The sequence below is a fragment of the Balaenoptera ricei genome, chromosome 2, assembly GCF_028023285.1.
Source record: "Balaenoptera ricei isolate mBalRic1 chromosome 2, mBalRic1.hap2, whole genome shotgun sequence".
NCBI classification, from domain to species: Eukaryota; Metazoa; Chordata; class Mammalia; order Artiodactyla; family Balaenopteridae; genus Balaenoptera; species Balaenoptera ricei.
The window spans coordinates 100,666,938-100,690,855 of NC_082640.1; the positions used below are offsets into that span (position 1 = coordinate 100,666,938).

At 39.2% G+C, this 23,918-nt stretch overlaps 2 protein-coding genes and 1 long non-coding RNA gene across 3 annotated transcripts in view; 1 reads left to right on the forward strand and 2 right to left on the reverse strand.

Annotated features, from left to right (window-relative positions):
* The window catches only part of EIF3J (eukaryotic translation initiation factor 3 subunit J), a 24,761-nt gene extending 18,732 nt beyond the window's left edge, over positions 1 to 6,029 (reverse strand). The window contains 5 exon segments of the mRNA XM_059913401.1: positions 5,356 to 5,459; positions 5,546 to 5,621; positions 5,624 to 5,770; positions 5,772 to 5,887; positions 5,999 to 6,029. Of these exon segments, the coding sequence (XP_059769384.1) occupies positions 5,356 to 5,459; positions 5,546 to 5,621; positions 5,624 to 5,770; positions 5,772 to 5,887; positions 5,999 to 6,014 (459 nt within the window). The 5' untranslated portion in view covers positions 6,015 to 6,029.
* LOC132359428 (uncharacterized) lies at positions 5,845 to 11,608 on the forward strand. The gene is made up of 3 exons (XR_009500844.1): positions 5,845 to 5,900; positions 8,351 to 8,484; positions 10,865 to 11,608. It is a non-coding gene; the product is annotated as an uncharacterized LOC132359428 (long non-coding RNA).
* Positions 11,609 to 15,102: 3,494 nt separating this feature from the next.
* The window catches only part of CTDSPL2 (CTD small phosphatase like 2), a 75,158-nt gene continuing 66,342 nt past the window's right edge, over positions 15,103 to 23,918 (reverse strand). The window contains exons 11-13 of the mRNA XM_059913402.1: positions 22,272 to 22,398; positions 20,696 to 20,791; positions 15,103 to 20,040 (exon numbers count right to left, since the gene is read on the reverse strand). Coding sequence (XP_059769385.1) covers positions 19,975 to 20,040; positions 20,696 to 20,791; positions 22,272 to 22,398 — 289 coding nt within the window. The 3' untranslated portion in view covers positions 15,103 to 19,974. The remainder of the gene's footprint in view (positions 20,041 to 20,695; positions 20,792 to 22,271; positions 22,399 to 23,918) is intronic.

Genomic DNA, 23,918 nt, shown 5'->3' on the forward strand with positions numbered 1-23,918 from the left:
ATAAAGCATAATTTCTTGCAGTAAGAGTCATTTACTGGTGTTCTGTAAGCTGTACCAACCTGCTCTGAGAAGCCTCAGAACTCTGTAGTGAGCTCCTGCCATGGCTAGATCTGCCAGGAAAGTTTAGTTTTTAAAAGAAGCCCAAATATTCTTTCATCACCTCAAAACTATGATGGTCTCTGGAAGCCAAGGTACCTCTCTCAATAAATTCTACTTCACTTAATTCAATTCATTAAGTTTTTAACACCCTACTATGGCTCAGCACTCTGCTAAATTCCATCTGAATGCTGACCTGTCTCATATTTGGAACTGTTATCAATTCTACTTTAAATTCCTGGCTAAGCTAGATCAAGAACAAGACACTGAACTCTAAACAAGTGGCTTATTTATTTTCAATGGTCCAGCATGACAAACATATTAGGTAAACATTTTTCAGTATTTTTTTTCTGCCTTTTAAATTCTTAAGATGTCATTTATTGTGTTTTTCTTTTAAAAAGGAAAAAACAAAAACAAAACAAAAAAGGTAAAAGGAGATTCAAATTGCAAAACAAAGGAGAATACAGAGGCACAAGTGGAGGAGTTGTTTACTCGATAGAAACAAGGTAGCCGAGTTTAATTATGGCGAACTGGGTAGGGGGCCCGGAGGGGGTAATGGATGCCTTATTGTAAAAATAACCGTCCTAACTAAACATGCTTCCTAACTAAAAACTTACTAGCTTATAAAAAAAACTGTCAGGGTATTGAAATGATATAATTGGTATTTTCTTCAAAATAATCTGGTTGGGGGAGGAAAGCAGTAAGTGGGGATACAGAAGATAAAAGATTGGTCATGGTTTCTTAAAATTTTATTTTTCTTTATTTTATTTTTTGGCTGTGTCGGGTCTTAGTTGTGGCACGCAGGCTTCTCTCTAGCTGTGGTGTGCAGGTTCTCTCTCTAGTTGTGGCGCGTAGGCTCCAGAGTAGGTGGGCTCTGTAATTTGCAGCACATGAGCTCTCTAGTTGAGGAGTGTGGGCCCAGTAGTTGCGGCACGCAGGCTTAGTTGCCCCGTGGCATGTGGGATCTTACTGCCCTGACCAGGGATTGAACCTGTGTCCCCTGCATTGGAAGGCAGATTCTCTACCACTGGACCACCAGGGAAGTCCCTGGTCACGGGTTTATTAAACTTTTCTTTCCACTTCTGTATGTGTTTAGAACTTCTCATAAGTTACACACACACACTTCCAGATACCCATTTCCTAGCAAAATGCCACCTTCTGAGAACTTCCCAGCAATCTCCAATTTCTTTGAAATACAGATCCCCTACTTCAGAAGTAATGTTTCCAACGCTTAAAAATGTCCTTACTCTGGTAGATTTAAACTATTAACCAGGATAGGATCCTAACAGACAGTTGAATGGGCACGATGAGGCAGGCAGTTTTCAACTAAGTCAGCTCTCTAGGATCTTTTAAAGAAATTCTGTAATAACATTACAGAAGCAAATGTCTGAGATGCTTGATCAAAGCCAGAAGTTTTCTCAAAACAAACTCTACACACTCTGAATAAATCTAGCTTCTAATCTGTTTTACTGAAATGATGGGATACTAGTAAAATGGAGTAAAAGCTGTATTGTTCCAGCTTGCAGTGGGTAGGTACTCACTGCCTTCTTTCTTTCTTTTTTTCCATGTATCTATTTGGCTGCGTTGGGTCTTCACTACTGCGCACGGGCTTTTCTCTCGTTGTGGCAAGCGGGGCTACTCTTTGTTGCAGTGCACGGGCTCTAGGCGCACAGGCTTCAGTAGTTGTGGCACGTGGGCTCTAGAGAGCAGGCTCAGTAGTTGTGGCACACGAGCTTAGTTGCTCCGCAGCATGTGGGATCTTCCCGGACCAGGATCGAACCCGTGTCCCTTGCACTGGCAGGCGGACTCTTAACCACTGCACCACCAGGGAAGTCTGTGCCTTCTTAATCAACACAGCCTACACACCATTCCAGCAATGGGCAAGGAGTCCAGAGATATATGCCAAGCAAACAATTCCTCCCACTGCCTCTGCATAACATCAGAATAGTACAGAAAGGGAATATAAAGCTAATGTGACATGAAAGTACGCTCCCTAGTTCTCACCTTTTCACTGGGAAGAAGCATAGACTCCCCCCCCCATGAATATTAAAAATTCTACAGTTTCACCTAAATGCACTGCCACTTTCAGATAGCTATTTGAAAAGTCAAGGGCAGCAAAATGCTATATCTACTGAAAGACAGTAAACTACTGAAGCAAGTTACTGTAACAAAGACCTCAGTTTTCCTTTCATTTCTCAGGACACTACAAATGACATTTAAACCTATACTCTTAAAGGTTAAACACTAGATGCTGACATAAACTGAAGAACTTACTGTTTCTACATACCTTACTTTTGAAGGACTTTTCAAAAATTCACATACTGTATTATTTAAGGACTATGATTTATTCGATCTCATGGAAACTAAACCTTGTTAGCATCTCCTTACAAAAGGATTAAACGCTAAAACATTAGAAATCAGAAATTTGGTATTATAGGTATCCCTCACTTTTTAAAGTTCACTTTATGCCACTTCGCTTTTTCGAATGACCTTCATTAATAACTGTGCTCGCTAAGTAAAAGAAATCCAAAGAGGATTTTCGCTTTTATTACAAGTGAAAATAGCATTTGTTTTTGCACTGAGCCATTATAGAGGCAGCGTGCACCCAAGCAGCAAGAGTGGCACCGCCAAGGCCAAGCTCCTTCTCCAGCTGCTCAGCATCTCAGCATCAAGCTGTCATAGCTTTGAACTGTGTCTGCGAGCATCTGTGCTTTAACCTTGATTCATCTTGTGCATTTGTTAGCAAGATGTGTCCTAAGGCAATTAATTGCGTCTTTCAGCTTAGGGAAGGTTTCATAGGAATGCTCTACTTTCGGATAGCAGGGAAAACCTGTACTCACTACCATTCAAAGTGACAAATTTCAACTCTAGACTGGTAACCTCTGAGCAAGCAAAAACTTGCTTGATAACCATGGTCATTCAGTTCAAAACAAAAAATTCACAGTAAACAGCCACCGTGGAGAGAACTTACTCCTACTGAGCTTAAGAAAGCACAAAAAAATGTAGCACAAAAATAACCCCAGCTACTCGATCTAAACAGCCTAAAGATATTTTCCATTAGCCAGAAAAATATTCTCTCTTGCAGAGAGAGAGAATTAACATTTACTGAGTGCCTACCAAGTGCCAGGCAACTCTGCTTAATGCTTGACATATTATCTCATTTAAAGTGCAAAATAATCCTCTGAGGTAGCTTCTGTAATGACAAGATTGGGAAATGGAAGAGAAAAAAAAAGGATTAAAAAACTGGTTCATGACCACAAACAGAAAATGTCAAGGCAAAAATATAGATCCAGGTCTGTCTATTCCAAACTACTAGGAATCAAACTACTCCATGAACACCTTATCTTGGAAATCTTGGAGAAACTCAACAGAAATAAACCAGCATTTCAACATGGAAATAAAATGGACAAGTTCAGCTTTCTACTCCAATATCAACTTCAAAGTTTATGTAAAAGAAATAAGCTACTTGTATAAAAGAAAGAAATTCTGCACTAAAAGAGTGCAAAGAGGCGAGATGACCTTTAGGGTACATAAGATTTACCTTTTTGTAAATAAGATTTACAACTTATAAATCTCCAAAATTAGTTCCAAGTGGTAAGAATTATATTTATCAGGATTGACACCATTTAGATACAATAGTTTCAGTCAGGCTTCTTCATGATATCAGTCTAGACTACTTCATTCAAACTTCATTTTCTGGTAATTATTTTCTGATTTCTCTAGTCGTTTCTTCTCACTTATTCCCAATTTTCATAACAGATGTCTTAACTCCTACATCCACTCTGCACAGAAAAAGTGAAAGGACAAATCTGAACTAAAGGCTCAAAACAGAAAATCTGCTACAATGTAGGGAGGTAACTAATATCTTGCAATGAGGCTGATAACACAATCCATTCCCATGTCTATACAACATTTAAATGAAGCATTTAAGTATCTTCACAATAGTATTGCTCATTTATTAACCCCAAGATTTGCAAAGCTCAGGTCATCCCTGAACCTCAGGCTGTTCAATGAATTGGACATCCACCTCATCAGACTCAGGTAAAATGGGTAAAATGTAACAAAAGCAGTATTAACACAAAATTCAGAGTGATTACCTAGCTTAAATTTTTTTCAACCCAAGCAGAAGGATTTGTAGGGTTGTTAGCATGAGCTGAAGGGTAGAAGTTAGAAGAGTAAAACATTCACTAAATGAATCGAAACCATAAAAAACCATTTTCCAACTCATACTAAACTTTATCTTCACAAAAATAAAAAGATTTTGAGAACTCTGTTAATAAGAGTCTTAACATTCTGTGCTTGAGACTTTTGTAGCTACCTGAAAAACAAAAACGAATGCAGTAGGCATAATGTCATCTGAAGCTGCATCTAAAGCCCCCAGGAGTTCTCAAAAACAAACGAAGATGGTAAATCGGGTTCAAATCTACAAGGCATAGGAAAAACAAACAACCACCAAAAAAACACAAAACACTGACTCCCTCGTCTTCTCCAACCACCAAATCTTCACTATTCCCTTACGTGTTCGTGTGTAGATGAATAATAGGTCGCTGTGTGGACTACCCAGGTTTCTCATCACTAATTGCTGGCTATCTCAGTACTCAATTCATCCTTTTACCACAGGATGCAAGAAGGGAGGCTAAAAATTACTGCATTTGTGTGGGGGGGAAAAAAAAAAGTGGCTGAAATTAAACCACAATATTTCACTCATTTAACACCTCAAACAAACTCTACAAATGGGCCTTCGGGAATATAAATGAGTTATTGGCCCCGGGGAGACCTGAGCTTGAAAGGGCAGGTGGGTTGCAAGACTTTCCATATGGGATAAGCCAGGGGCTCCATTCTCAGCTTCCCAGTCTCATCCCCGCGAGCAACTCCGGACCGCGAAGTTTGCACGTGGGCCGGTCCAGCCCCTGCTGTCACCTCCCGTCCCCAGTTGGCGGGTGGGTTCCAGGCCGGAGAGCAGACCTTCAAAGAAGGGCTGGGCCCAGGGCTAAGGCTAGGGCTGGGGCCGGCGACTCGCCAGGGAAGTTCAACAGACCACGCTGCCCGCCTCCGGCCCATATGGCCGGCGAAAGGAGGGGAACAGGGCACCGCCAGGCCCTACGCTCCCACGTAGGGAGCTCCTCCTAGACCCACGGCCCGCAGGCCCGGGCGGCGCCCCTGGGCCCACAGTCCGTCCGCCCGCCCGTCGGCGGGCAACTCTGCCCGCGACGGCAGCAGCCCGCTCCAACACTGCTCGGAGCCCCGGCCCGCACCCACCTTGACGTCCTCGTCCTCGTCCTCGCCTTCCCAGCGGTCCCCGCCGGCGGTGCCGCCGCCCCCCACCTTCCGCACCGGGTCTTCCACGGAGAACGTGTCCGCGTCTACGAAAAAGAGCGAGCCACGTTAATGCCTGCCTGGGCGTGGGGCCAGCGCCGGCCCGGGCCCTGCCCCCGGAACTTCTCCTCACCCCAGGAGTCGGAGTCCCCCGCCGCTGCCGCCGCCATCTCGAGCCCGGTGTAAGCGTGTGCGAGTAGAGAGCGAGCAAAGAGTTAGCGCGGCGGAGGTGACTCACTGGATCTGCTCTCGTTGGCCGGCGCATGGCACGCTGGGACCTTGGCTGACTGAAAGCCAGGGCCCAGGCCCCGCCCCTTCTGGCGGCTGCTGGGGCGACGTGCGCGCGGGCCGGAAGGGGGCGCGGAATGCGGCGGGCGAGGCGGAGCGTCCTGTACTCCACGCCCCGGGGAGGTCCTGTGGGCTAGTGGGGTGGGGAGAGAGGAAGCGGCAGAGGGAAGGCACCCAATCCTGGGCCCTGGGAAGGAAATGTAAGTGCGAGGAAGTTAGCAGGGCGGTACCTTGCCTGGCGCTGGGCTCTCGCCTGCCCTCTCCACCCCTCCCCTGTCAACCCCATCCGCGCCCCTACCAGTCGGATGCGCCATTCCTCTGGTCACACGGATCGCCACTCGCTGCCGCTGGCTGATACCTAGGAGACCCACAGCCTCTCCACGCCTCACTCAGAAGCGGGCTCTGAACTCCACGCCCACCTGTGGGGGCGGTGGATTGGCCTCCCAGATCCCTGGAGGTCGCGGTTGCGCTGGGCGAGGTGGGGTCCCTCTGGAATCCGGGGTACGCAGGGCTCCCGGGAGGAAGCGAGCGGAGAGGGCTGAGCTCCTGGCAGCCTTCCTAGCCAGGGTGCTCAGAGTCAGCTCCTGGCACACTTGCCTCCAGTTCGTCACGAAGGGATCGAAGGCAGCCCCCAGTGCTCAAGGATTTTCCCTTCCTTTGAGCTCCTTGAAGCCATTCTTTCGCAGAATAATTTCGGAACTCGGTCTGTGCTAAGCATAAACTCTAGCCTTGCCCTAAAGGAGGGCACAATCAAGTAGCAAAAATAGACATGTAAACAAATTTCGACGCAGTGCGATGACCGCAACAAAAAGAAGCATTGCGAGGTTAAATGTAAAAGGGTAACATTAACCGCGGGGGGCGGGCGGGGAGCTCTAGGCTACATGAAAGGCTTCGGGAGGGTAAGCACTGCAGTAACGAGTTTTAAAGACCAAGTGAAATTTGCTCCAGTGCATTTCCAGTAGAAAGATTGCATGTGATCCCTGATCTGACTGAATGGCGCAATTGGAGATAAGCTGAACAGGTAAACTGATCGTAATAAAGGGTTTAAGATGGGTTAACCTTCACTCTGTCCTTTGGGCCATTGGGCTCCACTGCAGGATTTTCAGAGGCGTGCAGTTTCAGATATTTTTATTTTGTTTTTGTTGTTTTCTTAATTTATTTTTGAATATGTAACACGTACTTGGTACAACGTTCAGGTTATAAAAGGGTATACACAGTGGCAACTGTGTTTTTCTGGTGGCAACTATTGTTTCCCACTTCTTGTGTACCTTTTCAGAGTCTACAAATAGTACACATTTTATAAAAGATGGTCTTCCAAAAGATATCCTACAGCCCACTTACTCAAAGTTTGCTCCTGATCAGCAACACCTGGGAGCCTGTCAGAAGTGTAGAATCTCAGACCCCATCCCAGAATCAGAGTCTGCCTTTTAACAAGATCCTCAGATGATTGTATGTTAAAGTGTGAGAGGCAATGCTATACAGCCATCCATTTATAAAGAGGGATTGGAAGGAGGCAAGACAGAAGGCAAGGAAAGACTAGAATGTAAGGTCCCTAGGACACAATCTGTCTTTTATTAACAGTTATATCTCCAGCATTTGGCACAGTATCTAATACATAAGTAAATATTTTATGAATTAATAGAGAAGAACACCATCCTAAAGCAAGGCAGTGGCAAAAGAGGAAGGAACCAATCAGAGAAATAGTTAAGGGTCAGAATCAACAGAATTTAGTGACTGTGATGATTAATTTTATGTGTCATCTTGGCTAGGCCATGGTACCCAGTTTTTGGTTAATCACTAGTCTAGTTGTTGCTGTGAATGTATTTTTTGTTTATGATTAACCTTTAAGACACAGATTTTGAGTAAAACAGATTACCCTCCATAATGTGGATGGGTCTTATCCAATGAACTGAAGGCATTAAGAAAACACACCGAGGGCTTCCCTTGTGGCGCAGTGGTTAAGAATCCGCCTGCCAATGCAGGGGACATGGGTTCGAGCCTTGGTCCGGGAAGATCCCACATGCCGTGGAGCAACTAAGCCCGTGTGCCACAACTACTGAGCCCGCGTGCCACAACTACTGAAGCCTGCGTGCCTAGAGCCCGTGCTCTGCAACAAGAGAAGCCACCGCAATGAGAAGCCTGCACACTGCAACGAAGAGTAGCCCCCACTCGCCGCAACCAGAGAAAGCCCACACGCAGCAATGAAGACCCAACACGGCCAAAAATAAATAAATTAATTAATTAATTTAAAAGAAAAGAAAAGAAAAGAAAACACACTGAGGGACTTCCCTGGTGGCACCGTGGTTGGGAATCCGCCTGCCAATGCAGGAGACACGGGTTCGAGCCCTGGTCCGGGAAGATCCCACATGCCACGGAGCAACTAAGCCCAATGCACCACAACTACTGAGCCTGTGCTCTAGAGCCTGTGAGCCACAGCTGCTGAGCCTGTGAGCCACAGCTGCTGAGCCGTGTGCCACAACTGCTGAAGCCCCTGCGCCTAGAGCCTGCGCTCCGCAAGAAGAGAAGCCACCACAATGAGAAGCCCGTGCACTGCAATGAAGAGTAGCCCCCGCTCTCCACAACTAGAGAAAGCCCACACCCAGCAACAAAAACCAAAAAATTAATTAATTAATTAATTATTTTTAAAAAGGAAAGAAAACACACTGAGAAAAAAGGGATTCTGCCTACAGACTGCCTTTGGACTCTGCAGCATCAGCTCTTCCGTGGGTCTCCAGCCTGCTGACCTGCCCTGCAGATTTGAGACTTGCCAGCTCCCACAATTACGTGAGCCAATTTCTTTCTTTTCTTTCTTTCTTTCTTTCTTTCTTTCTTTCTTTCTTTCTTTCTTTCTTTCTTTCTTTCTTCCTTCCTTCCTTTCTTTCTTTCTTTCTTTCTTTCTTTCTTTCTTTCTTTCTTTCTCTGCGCTGCACAGCTTGTGGGATCTTAGTTCCTCAACCAAGGATTGAACCCAGGCCCTCAACAGTGAAAGTGCCAAGTCCTAACCATTGGACAGCCAGGGAATTCCCTGTGAGCCATTTCTTAAAATAAATCTTTCTCTCTATATATACACATGCTACTGGTTCTGTTTCTCTGAATAACCCTGACTAACACAGTGACTGACTGGATATGGAGGAGGAGGGGAAGGGAGCAGTAGAGGATAATGCCTTTGGAGATTGAGTGGAAATAACACCCATCTATAGGTGCTCAAGTCAAAAACCTGGGAGCTATCCTTGCTTTCTTCCTCTCACTTACCCCTTAAATTCAGTCCATCACCAACGTCTGTGAATTACTTCCAATATTAATCTCGAATCCATGTCTCTTGCTACCACCTTAATCCAAGCTTTCTCTAGGCTGTTCTACTATAATATGCTTTCAATTGGTTTTCCTTCTTCTACTCTTCCCTCTCCACAGTCCATTTACTACACACCAGGCAGTTTATTTTAAAAATGTAAATTAGATCATCACACCCCTTTCTCCTAGTTGAAATCCCTTTATTGGCTTCTTGGTGTTTGTGTGTTTGTTTGTTTGTTTGTTTTGGATTTAAATTCAACTCCTTATGGGCCTACAAGGCTCTGCGTAATCTGACTCCTACCTCCCATCAACCCCCTTATGATGCCATTCCCTCTCATTAACATCATTGTTACTGGCCCTCTGAGGCTACTAAGCCTTTTCCTATTTTTGGACTTTGTGCTTGCTATTCTTTCTGTCTACAGTGCTCTTTCCACACCTTTACATGGTTGGCTTTTCTTCCTCCAAAATTCAGATGTTATCTTTGTAGAAAGTTCTTCCCTGATCTCCCTCCAGCAAGGGGCCTCGCCCAGTTACTCATCTTGTCACTCTGGTTTTGTCATAGCATTTATCACAATTTCTAATGACCTTGTTTCCTTATTTAATATCTGTTTGGAGCACAGGTATCTTGTCTGTGTTCTTTGCTACTGTATTCCCAGTGCCTAGCATGTAGTAAATGCTCCATAAATGTTTCTGAAGATGCCTGAATGGTGTTTCTCATCATAATAAGGAATGAGGATAGGTTAAGTTTTGGCCACACAGATCTTGACATTCCTCTGAGGCATCCAAATAGAAATGTCTAGTATACATTTGGAACTAGAGAGGTCTGTGCCACAGATAGAGGATTAGGAGTTATCTGATGATGGAGGTTGGATGGAATCACCTGAAGTAGAGGCCATCTGAAGATAGGGTAGAATAAGAAACCTTGAAGGACATCAAGATTTAAAAGTAGCCAGGGGAAAAAGGTATATAAAGGATAGTAAGTTAAAAAAAATTTTTGTATCCTTCCAATTCTACTACATTTTTTAAATACAAATTTTAAAATACTATGGAATATAGTATATTTGAAAATTCACTGTTGTAAGTCAGGAGACCTGAGTTCTAATCATTCAGATGATCAGATTATATTGAACTGAACACTGGACACTTATGGTGAGGAGTGGGGAAAGCTCACAATGATTTCTCCTTTTCTGGAAATCGTCCTAGTATACAAGAGTAGGTGGGCTCCCCAAGCCATTCTACTCCCTTACCATAGCTGATTTGGGAAGGGGGGTCAGAAGCAGATTAACTGTGAATCTAATGAAGCTGTAGCTTCAGGGCCCCTCATTGCATAGGCCCCTTCCATTCTTCAAGAAAGCCCTCCAAATTGTATTTGCTTCAAACTGTATAAAATCTGAATCTGCCCCTAGGTGGGATATAAATAACCCAGTGGAACCATCAAATTATCTGGTAGCTAGTCTCCAAAGATGGCCCTTTAATGAATAGTATCCAAGCCCTTATGTAATTTTTGAGTCTGGGGTAGCCATATGATTCATATTTAACCAGTAGAATAGGACAGAAGTGACACCCAAGGCTAGGCTATAACAAGCCTTGCAGCTTCCACTTGTGCCTTTTGGAATGCTCACTCTGGTAGAAGCCAGCTGCCATTTAAGAAGTCTTACTACCCTAAGATTGCCATGCTGTTTCAAGATAACCTTAGGGAGAGCCTGTTTAGGGAGAGAGAAGTATTCAGCCAGCCCCTGGCTGTTCCAGATTATCCCAGCAGAGATGCCAGACACGGGAGCAAAGAAGTCATCTTGGACATCCAGTCTAGTTGAACCGTCAGATGATTCCATCCACAGCTACCTTTTTTTTTTTTTTTTTTTTTGCCATGCAGCTTGTGGTATCCTAGTTCCCCGTCCAGGGATCGAACCCGGGCCCCCTGCAGTAGAAGCTTGGAGTCCTAACCACTGGACCACCAGGGAATTTGCAATCCACAACTACCATTTGATTGCAACCACAGAAGACCCCAAGCAAGAGCTGTCCAGTTGAGCCCAGTCAGCCCACAGATCTGTGAGAGATATCTTAAGCCTCTTAAGTCTTGAGGTGAATTGTTATACAGTGATAATGTAAAGATTCTTTTTCCTAGGACTTTAGAATTTGGAACTCAAGACTCTCAGGGCCTGGGAGTTGGTGGCAGATGACAGCAGCCTGAAGGAAAGACCTCCTGATGAAGTGATGATTTCCCAAGCCACCTTACTTCCTCTTGCCTTCCCTTGAGGTCCAGTTGTCCAGCTCTTCCTTAAATGCCATGAGGTACCCCAGTATCTTTCCAGTAAATTCCATTATTGGCCTCAGCTAAAATTTTTAACAAATACATTTTAGTAGTCTTATCTGCAGATAAGAAATCTTGAGAGGCTAAGCTCTGCTATACTTAAGTCTGTTTGGCACATAGTGGGCACTTAATAACTGTTGAATGACTGCATGAATAAATTTCTAGGCAAAACTGGGTTTTTTCTCAAAGAAAAACTCGCCCATCAGGCCATTGTTTCTCCTCATGAAAGGTAGTCTCAAAAGAAAATTAATACAGCTGCACCCCAAAGAAAGCTGCTTTTTTAATATATTACTAGTAAGCCCACAGCATTATAGCAATGACCTGAACTAGGAAATAGTAAATAATTGGCTAAGAAGGTGCCAGACTCAATCAAATATCCCAAGGTGAAGACTCAGGAAAGCAAGACTGTGTATTTCTGAAGTGGTAATACAGTCATATGTATTTACTTGCCTGAAGATGTTCTAAGACAATGTATCTTCAAACAAACAAAAAATGTTAACAGAAAGAAGGTGAAATATAAGGGAGGTGAGGCCAAAGAACAAGATTTTGACAGTCCCCAGAGAAAAGGCTAAGCTGACCTGCAGACTTCTGGCAGATACCTAGTAGAGATGAAGATGAGGGCATCCTGTTGACTTGATATTAGCCATTACGATTCTCTTTCAGTTAACCTTCTCTCTGGTTCTACCCTTACCAAGCTGGCATCTGATTCTGATTTAGTTTCATAAGGAGGTAAATGAATGGAATTGATATTTGGCCTAAAAATTAATGTTTTGTGAGTTTAATTAGTGTGAACCAATTCCTCTGAATTTCATCAATTCTGAGTTGCACATTCAGAATCAATTTTCTGGACTTATAAATTGAAGTCCAGACTTTGAAATATGAGCTCATTCATTATGTCATGTATTCAACAAATAATTATTGACGGCCTACCCTGTACCAAGTACTATTCTAGGTTCTGGGGTATTAACTTCAAGGTATTAAACCACATGCAATTGAAAATAGGGTGTGAGAGTGGGAGGTGCTATGGAAAAAATACATGGGCTATATGTATGCTTCATTGATAAATTTTTGAAGCAGAAATTGAGAATAGAATATATTCACAGAATTGTGCATGCTGCTTTTTGAAATAAAGAAGCCGGGAGACAATTGTCAAGAACTCTGTGCTGGAGACTTCGATTATTCCTTAAAACTAATCTGTGATCCACACACTAATCTCTAGGGAAACCCTATAATCACACATAACACTATTCCCATCTTACAGATGAGCAGAGTAACTGATCAGTGTTTGTTGAACAAATTAACATTAAAACCTCTGCCTTCAAGAAGCTTCATCATTAAAGCCATAGGAGAGTAAATGCCAGCAGAAAAGCAGCAGGACTGCTTATGGCTTATTTTTAAGTGAAGTGCCTTAAGCACCAGACTCAAAATCTCATAAAGATGAAATAAGGCAAGGCTGAGGAGGCGGTTTTAATAGCACCAGATTAAAACTCATTTATAGGGACTTCCCTGGCGGTCCAGTGGTTAAGATTCCACACTTCCAGTGCAGGGGCCGTGGGTTCCATTCCTGGTTGGGGAACTAAGATCTCACATGCTGCCCTGCTTGGCCAAAAAACCCCCAAAACACACTAATTTATAAAATACCAAAATCACTGATTTGATTTACATGATTTGATGTAGAAACAACTAACGACTTTTTCAATTTTAACCCTTCTCCCCTAAAGAGCCTACCCAAGACGTGAAATGACAGCATCTGTCTCCTTTCAACTCCTATACATTTCTCCGTACTTAACTTTTATATGGTGCCATAAAATCCTAGAGTACCTTCCCATTTCTATCATTAAGCTGGGCAAGCCATACTTTCCCTAGAACTTTACCAATCTCCGACTCAGATTGTCCATTACGATGCTAGCACCCAATACATTAACTATATTATCGTGGAGAAAGGAAATTCTTTGCGTGGAATGAATTAGATCAACGTCTATATTTCTTCAAACTGCTCTCCCACTCACTCAATCTATTCCCTATTCAGCAGTCAAAGTGATCTTTTTAAAACAAATCTGATTATTTGCCCCCTTGCTTAACTTTACCCCCTCCCCCAACCAAGCCTGGCTTAATATTCTTTCAATAAATGTTCTACAGATCTCAACTTAATACTTCTTCAGCCAATCCAAGCCTGACTTCAGATTAGATTGTTATTAGCCCTCAAAGCCAGTCTTTTCGTTCATGTTCCTTTTCGCAGCAAATGTCAGTCTCCACTGCTAGCCTGTTAGCTTGAGAGCAGTGTCAGGTTTGCTTTCTTCTGCCATCCACAGAGCCTAGCATAGTTAAAGCAGTGTTTTTAAACGACTTTTACTGTCATCAGGAAGGCTACCTACAGCTACCTTCAACAATTGTCATACATCAACTATAACATTAAAGCTCAGTACATGGGAGCCACTAAAAGCTCTAGTTCATTTGGTTCACTGATTACTAAGAGACTTCTAACTCGGCAAGTCATTTACATGAGCCTGCTACCCCAACTACTTACTTCTCAAGCCATTTAATACTCACTCTTTAATTTCCTCATCCTTCATTTCTTCCTTCACAGTTAGCATTATTTTCATCCAAAATGTTCTTAACCAGGGGTCCCCAGCCCCCGGGCCGCGGACGGGTACCGGTCGGTGGCCTGTTAGGAACCGAGCCACACAGCAAGAGGTGAGCAGTGGGTGGGAAAGCAAAAGTTTCCTTTTTATTAACCATACTCCTAAGTCAGCTATTCCCAGGTCCAATCATTTATTTCTAAAGGCCTACTGCAGCGACACTCAAACCAGTCTGTGTGCATTACACTCCTTTGAAGCTTAGGGAAAATAGTTATCAAGTGTCATCCCAGCCAGGAACTGGGGGGGGGGGGCGGGTGAGGAAAATGAAGAGATGTTGGTCAAAGGGTACAGACTTCTAGTGGTTTGAGGATCTAATGTTCCAAGGATCTAACGTATAGTATGGTGACTATAGTTAACAATACTGTATTTAAGTCTCATCACAGAGATTGGGGTGGGACCAGCTTGCTATTTTGTTGTTATACTGGTTCAGGTTATTTAGCCCATTACATCAAGTATAATTTCATTTTAGCTCACCATAATCTTGTTCTTTTCTTGCCATTTTATCTCTACTTTTTAAAGCTAACCACTTCATTATTCAGGTTTTATGCAACTTCTGCACTTCTGGTAGTTCCAGAAATTAAGAATGTTATTCCTCCTAAAGTCATTACTTTGAGTAATGGTAATTAAGAGAGCTGGATTCTAATCCCAGCTTTGTGATCTTGGGAAGACACTTTTCTAGACACATTTTACATCTGTAAAATAAAGATGTACACTTAGAAGATGGAATTTCCTTCTAGTTTAAAAATTGGATTGTTAAACTCTAGGGCCTAGTTTGTACCACAAGCTTTTGCACTGAGTTAATATATTCTTTTATAAGAACATTTTGTTGGCTACATTCATTTTATAAACTAGGGAAAGCTTTGTATTTATGTACAAACATGATTATACAAAAATGCCAACGCCTTGGGAAATAGCCTGTCGTAATGATACTTGAATTCAAGTCTCCTAGAACAGCTGTGAGGTCTTGGGCCACAGCCCTCTCTGAGCTTGTTTCCTTATCTGTTTTTTTCCGTATCTGTAACCTGCTCTACGTTCCTTATAGGTCATCAAAAGAGAAAGCAATGTGAAAAAATTGTGTACTTGTAAACAAAGCACTATACAAATATAAGTTGTTAGATATTATATTGTTTCTAATGGCTGAAAAATATCACCAGAGAAAAGTGCTTCCATAAAAGTTTTATTTATCCCCACAACAACCCTGTGAGGTAGGGTGATCAGGGCATTTGAAGATGAGAAAACTAAATCTACATTACTTGTTCACGGCTATACTGCATAGTAAATATGTAGAAATTAAATTGAATATTTTAAATGTCCATGACTTTATATTGATTCATGTGGAAAAAGGTAGAGAGAATATTAACTCCCCCCTACCTTAATGCCAAAAGGACACTGCCTTGAAAAATCCCATTTCAAAAGATGAAAGTAGTATTTCATTGCTTATTTCTACAAAGATTTATAAAATAAAAAAATAGTGAAATATTTTACAGTTAATATATATAATGGTCTCATTCAGGGATATGTCCTTCAGCTGTGTATATGATCAACTATTCCAAGTGCTAGAAAATGCAAACTCTTAAAAAGTATGAAAGACATGAATGATAATAAGCAGTAACCTCAATCTTCTTTATTATTCCTCCATGCATCTTGAATAAGTTCTGTGAAATCTGGTCCCAGTTAAAAAAAGAAAAAAGAAAACTCTACCACAAAGAGATGTCTGGTAAACTTAATTTTGTTGCCTACTCTCAACTCTCAAACCACTGTCACATTAAGTAAAGCAGTGATTTCCCAAATCTATGAGAATCACTTGAGAGCTTTTAAAAAATACAGAACTCTCAGGCCCCACTCTAGACCCAGTGAGACAATTTGGCAGAGGTCAGCCCTCAAGAATCTGTATTTCTAAAGCTCCACAGAGTAATTCTAATGAAGAGTCAGGTTTGGGAACCAGTGATATATTTTAAAATACTAATAACTAATATAAAAACCATAAAGTAAGTATAAACTTGTTGCTCTCATCTCCCCTTTTAAAAATTTCGCAAAACACACAACCCCGGAACTCTTGCCTCCGGGCAAGTAATTTCAATTCAAGATACAGAGAAACATTTTATAAAAATGTATCCTAGTGAGTGAGACTTGGATTCCAATAATAATTTAAGTAGCATTTAAATATAAGATACTGAGTTCTGTGGTTCTTATTCTGAAATTTTAAAATGTATTTTATACAGGTTCCTAGCAGGCTTTTAACTCAGGGGATGACATGAAAAGTAATGACATATTCAAGCACATAAGCACTGAAAAAATACTATACTCAAAAACAGCTCATGAGAGGAATAAGAAAGTGAATGAATGACAACCTAAGGCCTTTTGGCCCATACATTTTTGTTCCCAGTCCACTCTTCCCCTATAAGGGGAAATAAAATAAACATTCTTTCCTAGTTACTTGGCATAGTTATTTGGTGGGTGACTATTAACACTAAGTTAATTTAGATACACAAGATTAAAAGAGATAACAAATAAATACCTAGGAAGACAAAGAGAAGTCAGGTCAGAAAACCTTAACTAGCTAATGATGTAGTATATAACACCATCATGTTAGGACAATTAAATGAAGGCTTCAGTGTCCTTTACATTTCAGCTTTATGTGATTGACACAAGACGTGGAAAAGATCTGGTCCTTATGAAGAAGTCTGTGCTCGCTGCAAAGATTTGTAGGAATAATGAAACGCTTTCTTCATTGATGAGATGAAGTCTCTGTTTTTCAGCAAGTTGACTGAACAAAACAGTGAAAAACAAACTTCTTTAGATGGTTGAATGAAAGTAATATCTAGTTGAAAAAGTCATTGACCCAAGATAACTTTTTTTAAAAAAATGATTCTATGTTTAACCATCTCCCCCCAAAACCCAAAAAACAAACAAACCAGGAAAACCAAAGTAATATAAAAACACAACGTACACATCCATTTTCACTGACAGTTACAAGAAAATAGCCATTTATGGAAGTTACAATGCTTTCAACAAATCCCCCCAAAATTTTGGGAAACAAGATAAAGCCATCGGGTAAATAAATATACATACTAGCTAATATAAAACAATTTATGCTTTTAAATTGTTGTCAACTCTCTTTTAAGACCCAAGGAGAAATATGGTGCTATAAATCTGATTAGGGCTACATATATTACATGGAATTAAAAAACACAACTGATTAAAACATCCTAACAATAATACAAATATTTAAAAGAATGTCTTTAAAAGTCAGACATTTACCACTGGAAATATCACAATTATAATATGTACTTCAGAGTCGTAATGTGTATATAGGTCACTTTTGCTGTGTCTTATCAGGTATCCATCTCTCCTGCATTTACTACAGTCAGTTTTTAAGAGTTCATGTTTTCTGTGTGAACTGAAGGGGCTGGGCACATCTCAATTCATAAACACCTCCATTTAATTAATGGAAATGTTTAAGGTAATATCTACCAACAGATAAAGGAAAGAAAGGGTAATAAGATAACACATTTTAAAGTGGAGGAAGCTGGATAACTGTCTCTATAACTTATTTTAAATTTTGTATTAATAACAAATTTAAAATGACTCAAATCAAGTAATGAAGAAAAATAGATTGAACTGATCTCAAGAAATTTTCTCAGGCCATATAAAATTCTCCCTTAGTTTATTTCTTTACAGAATCTTGTTAGGCTTGATTCATTTGTCAGTCAACTTAAAGGAGCTCTCCTAGCAGGGGATCAAAAACAGCTTTACCAATAAAAGATGATTAAAAGTTGTTTTTAAAGTGCCTATAGGCACAGTGGTATATATAGGTGCATACATTTCCCTTTTAGTTGTGGGAAAGCCCGTTGAGACTGTATTTACTTAATCAGAAGAGCTTTCAGCAATTATAATGCAAGCTGAAAGTTTAGATCCTGTATAGGTTTTGGGTTTTGCTGTTTGAACATAAAAAGGGAGCAAGGAGAAATGTAACCAGGTTCACAATTTTGAGCAAGAGCATATGTAAAGGTAACATATGTACATTTTATTTCAAGAAAGACAGAAGACAAACAGCATAAAGATGCCCAGATGCCCTAAAGATAAATACATTTCAAAGATTCTCATTAAAATGAATCTGTAGTATTTTTTTCCTGCAAGCAAAATACCTTTCTTTAAATTAAAAACAAACAAACAAACAAAAAAAACCCCCAGTATTCTGAATTGCAAATGCTTTTGCTTTTTTTTTTTTTTTGCAGAAAATCTGCCATGATTATTTTTTTAATGAATAAGGATTTTCCACAAAACAGGCTTGCTCTACATGCTAGATTTTTAAACAGTTCAGTGACACAATATGCTAACTACATACACAACAGATAATATAGTAAGAAAACACTCAACCTGATGAAAAGTTAAAATCTTCATTAATACACTGAAAACTGACATAACTCATGCCTTTAAAATCAAAAATACAAAAATTAAATGTTTTCCTAAAAAGATTTCCTTATTTTAAGGATTCATTTGAAAATGAAGCTGCATGTAATTTGTACAATAAGTTGTACAAGTAAACAGGTAAATATACATAAAAAATTAAGTGACATACTCCTCAATTATCAGTTGTCCACCTTTAATTTCCAATACTGTACTTTCTTAACAAGCATACAAAATATCAAACTTCTCTTTAGAAAAAGTGCCGTTCTTTGACATCCTTTACACAAAAACAGTCTGAGCCTGTGGCATGATAATGCAGTTGAGAGGCAAAGCATACTAACTTTTACAAATTCTACCTTCCATAAAAAGCCTCCCGAAAAAGAGATTACACGCCACTATAAAAATATCAACCTCTTGTGGTAGCTGCATTAGAGAACCAAGGCTTGAAGACTATTTTCATATAGCATAGAAAACCACTATGAGAACATATTAACTGCATTGGTGGCTTGGGAGTTTACTGTGCCACAGGATTATGCATAGCTACTGTAAGGTACCAAGACTGTTACACAGAGTTTTAATTGATTGTAACTGAGAGCATAACAGAGGTACTACCAGCCCATGCAAAGTAACTAAAAATACTGAATCACTGTGCTGAATACTTCATTCCTGGAGAAAACCAAAGGCATCAGTAACCAAATCAAGCCCAACAGGTGACCAAACTCATTCTCCTCAAAGATTGGTGAGCACAGTGAAGTCTGAGGTATACCTTTTATCCATCAAATCTGTGTGCCACTGCAAGATATTACCACTTGGGAACACATGCCATCACAATGGTTTAAATCTTTTGAATATTAGTCATTCATATATTCTTATCTACCCAGTCTCTTGATTTTTGAAAAGATTTCACCTACAGTAGAATATTACAGAAACAAAATATAAATGCATGTTCTAAATGAAACTTACATGGACTAAAAGTAGAGAATATTTTTAAACAAATATACAATATGCAGGCAGACAAAGCAGGAAAACGGCCATTCAAATGTATAATAAAAAACTAAAAATTGACTATTTCCAGAAAACTATGAAGCGCCTCAACTAAAAGGAATGCATAATGAAATTCTAATCTAATACAGGTCAAAAATGTAAAAAGGTTATAAACCTTAACAGGAAAAATAAAACAACTTTTACTGGCCATTCCTGTTGAAATGAGAATTTTAAAGTAACAGAAAAGTGGCTACAAACCCACTTAGAGCACCAAACAGAGAGAAAATAAAAGTCCATTTTCATCTCTGTTATTATCATAAAATCCTGTGTGACTACAGGTCAAACTGCTGGTGGCAGAAACAGAATTCTTTATAAACTGCAGATGTCCTGTACATAAAAAAATTTCACTGGAAGTTGCACTAGTTCTAAAGACTCTTCTGTTTTAGCCTACCTACTGTATGTATTCAATCTGAGATAAAGTCTCTTTCTGTAACCCTTGATTATTATTGGGCACCAAGATAAGAAAAGCAAGACGGGGTACAAAAATGCAAAATTTCAACAGTAATGGCAATGTTTTTGTCTTAGTCCAAAAGGGTCCTGCATTCTCTCCCCCTTCAGTGATTTGACAAGTCTTTGTACTTAATCTGGGGGCAGCAAATCATGCAAGCGAAATCGGTCTCTGATGTGAGGTCGAACATCTTCATTCTGTGTGGAGAAATAGACATTTTAAAAGCCACGTAATTTCAAAGACATGATCCTCATAACATTATGAACATTCTTACTTTGCAAAGAAACTATACCACCATTTATCAATATTTTATAATTTACATTATTTTGTTTGCCAAATAAAAAGATATACATAGAAGCAGTTAAATTTAGATTAAAAAAAAAAAGCCTGTCATTAATGTATTCATTTTGTAAGAACAATTATGCAATAAGAGGTCAAACCAAAAGATAGGTAAAGCATTAAGCCAATGAATTCTACTTTATATAGTAGTTTTAAAATTAATACATGGACATAGAGGAAAAAATTCCCAGAATAAAGTTTCAGTACCATAAGCATTAATTCTAGACCTGAACTACAAAATCAATTTAACACAACTAGTTAGTGACAACTGGTTAGCAAGAGGAAGTCTGGTAAAATAAAACATTTGATATATAAATTTTAAAATACTGATAAACATAATTTTAATATAATTCAGAAGTTTCAAAAATGCTTGTAATCTTTTTTCAATCTCTGCCCTAATGTCCCACCATGTTGACTTAAAGTTAGTACACATAAAGCAACTGAAAAGATTTATTTCAAAAGAGTTAAAGCAACAAAAACCTAACAAAAAGATAAATGATAAGATATACTTACCAGTTCTACTAGCTTCTCCAGAAACGGAATCAATTTTAGAAGTTCATTGTCATTTTTATCCATAAACCAGCTTTCTATAGGGATTCCATTAGATAGCTAAAGTGAAAAATAAGTAATTAACTCTTTTCATTTACATTTTGCCTACTTTGGAAAAGCTTAAAAAAGAAGTAACAGATTTTAGTAAACATTAATCAGTAAGTTCTTTTGAAAAAGGAATGCAATCAGAGTTTATGCCGGTCATATTCTTTGACAACTTAATAGTGCAAGAGACAGATGTTAAGGAATGAACTGAAACATAATTGGTTTTTAGAGTAATTTATTCTTAGTGTATATAAAACTTAATGAGAAATATTCATTAAAACAAGTTTTGCATTAACATAACTAAAAACATTATTCATTCAAGAAATATTATTAGTCAATGCTAGGCATTTTGAATAAAGGAATTTTGCCAATCTCAACAGAGAACACTATTAGAAAGCATATACTCTTACACAGGGACTGTGTCCCATTATTTTATTCCCAGCAACTACCAAGATAACCTGAAACATAGTAGGAACATAACAGATTGACTCAATGGTATTTCGTTGGTCTAAAAACAAAAATACAAACCATATTTGTTTTATAGTAAATATTCTCTAGGATAAAATATCTTTTAACATTTACGCAGAACACTGTGTTTGAGATGGAGGATAACTGAAATTATTTTATTTACGAACCAATTCTTAAAAACATTATTTCAAAACGCAAGTGAATAAAAGTAGTGACCTAAACTGAACATACTTCAATACCATATGCAATTTTTCCCCTTGTATTCTTTTTGAAATTTTATTATGGACATTTTTGAAACAGAAAAGTTAAGGGCAAATCTTGTTTCATCTACACCCAACCCACTTTCCACCATTCCAATTCTGCACTGATTTATTCTGAAGAAAATCTCAGCCATATCACATGAACATACTCATAATGTAAAATATATCTTGCAAGGATGGCTCATCTCTTGTCTGTCTGCTATCTATCTATCTATCTATCTGTCTATCTATCATATGCCGTGCTGTGTGGCCTACGGGATCCTAGTTCCCTCACCAGGGATGGAACCTAGGCCCTCAGCAGGTGTAGGTGCTGAGTCCTAACCACTGGACTGCCAGGGAATTCCCTCTAGTTGAATTTATATTTCTAAGAATCATTGACAAAGGGTACAAACATATTGACAAAATAGTCTAAGAAAATATTTTGAAATGCCAAATCAAACAGACCAGAAGAACATGGTTAAGCTATTCATAATTCTGAAACATGTTTACAATTAAATTACTGATTTAACAATAGATAAGAATGCTATTAAATGATATATATCTTATAGTCCCTTCTTAGGGATTTACTACTTCAGATTTACTACTCAGATTTTTATGTATGTTGTACTTCATTTAAAAGAAAAATTTCCACAAGGAATATACTAATTTGGAATTCCTAATTCTAAAAGATGACACTAAACAGGGAAATTCCACCAGTGAAAATTCTGTTGTCCCATCATATCTTTTGGCAGCATTTGTCTGAGTTTGTTTAGCAGCCCTCTTCCTACCTGATATGCAAAGGCTTGTGGTGAGTTGTCAATTATTATAGTTTTTGAAAGATCTCTTCCAAGGATATTTAAGTCCTTTATATAGTTTCCTTGTACACAAACACAATGTTCGCGGAAAAGCCGGTGCCTAAACATAAAAGTAAAAACAAATTAACTAAAAAAAAAAATATATATATATATATATATGTAAAAAGCACAACATATACTGAAACATATATACAATACACATACCATAGGCTTTACAAGTTAAGCCTTATCATTTTCTCTCACAAAGGAAATTCAAATACAAGTGTGGGCCTAAGCTTTGGGCTACAGTTTTATTATAAAAATTCTTAGCAATTATTGAAACCTTACAACCAAATATTACCATGCCTTAAAGAACTTTGTTTTATCCCAAAATGTTATATTAAATGATAAAGAGGGATTAAAAACTCTGTAAATTGGTTTTGTAATTTATTTACCCAGGAAAGCTCAGTTCAGATGCAGCATCTGGTTGTCATCGAGGTCCTGCTTTTTAACCAATTTTCCAGATGGTTGACTGAGGCACAAGGAGGTCAAGTGACTTGCCCAAGGTCACACAGTAAGTCAGTGGTTAGCCCCGCATTGGAACCCAGGATCCTCCTGGCTCCCAGTCCTTTGCTCTAACCAGAAGACCACACAGCCTCCCTATCCCTGCACATGCCAGAATAGAAAATATAAGAAGGAATGTTTCCGTGTTGGCATTTAAAAAAAATGTTTCTAGTTTCTCTTATAGTTTTTGAGGAAAGGTGCAGAGGCCAAAACATTCCATCATTTCAACTTTTCCCAAACACCCATCTTTATTTTAATTGCGTGCGTTTGTGTGGGGGTGTGTGTGTGTGGGAGGTGAGAGATCATTTGAAAAAACAAGGATTGAATGAAAAGATGAATTCAGATTTAAGTATTACAAATGTAAACTGATCTTTCACCAATGAAACTGAAAAATGCTATATCATTTTAAAAAGCTATTAAGGTTTTATAATAATATTTATATACTTGTAATAATTAATCTCCATTTAGCACTCAGAATATTAGTTTCTGAATATTACTAATAACTGATACAGATCACCTTGAAATACTCCACTTGCATACATTAATTAATTTGGTAGTTTGGCTTCCTTGTGTCTTAATCCCACTATACAATTTTTCAGGAGCTAGGGCTTACACATACCTATATTTTGAATTATCCAATTTCAAGAAAGGGGCATTTTCTACCAACAAAATCTGTCATAGCTCTAACAACAACAAAACTGATATTTTAATCAGGGCCGATGGTGATGGAAAAGCGGAAGAATTTTAAAACCAGACAAAATGTAGTATAAACAGTTCTTTTTCCCTTATTACAAAGAATGCTTTTAATTAAATGTTCATGAGTTAAAAGATCATCTACCTCTGAAAGGTTTAAAGACAGTCCTACTTTGAAAAAAATAAGACTAGACAAAAGAATTTAAGTCCTGGTTGGACCTAAATAAGATTCCATATTTTATTTGTATAAACATTTAGATATGAGGAAATTGGAGAGGCAGGTACAGCACATACCTGCAAATCACTATTGATAACTCTTCTCCAATAGCAGCAAATTCACCAGACACAGGAGACAGCTGAATATATATATATGGATACTAACGA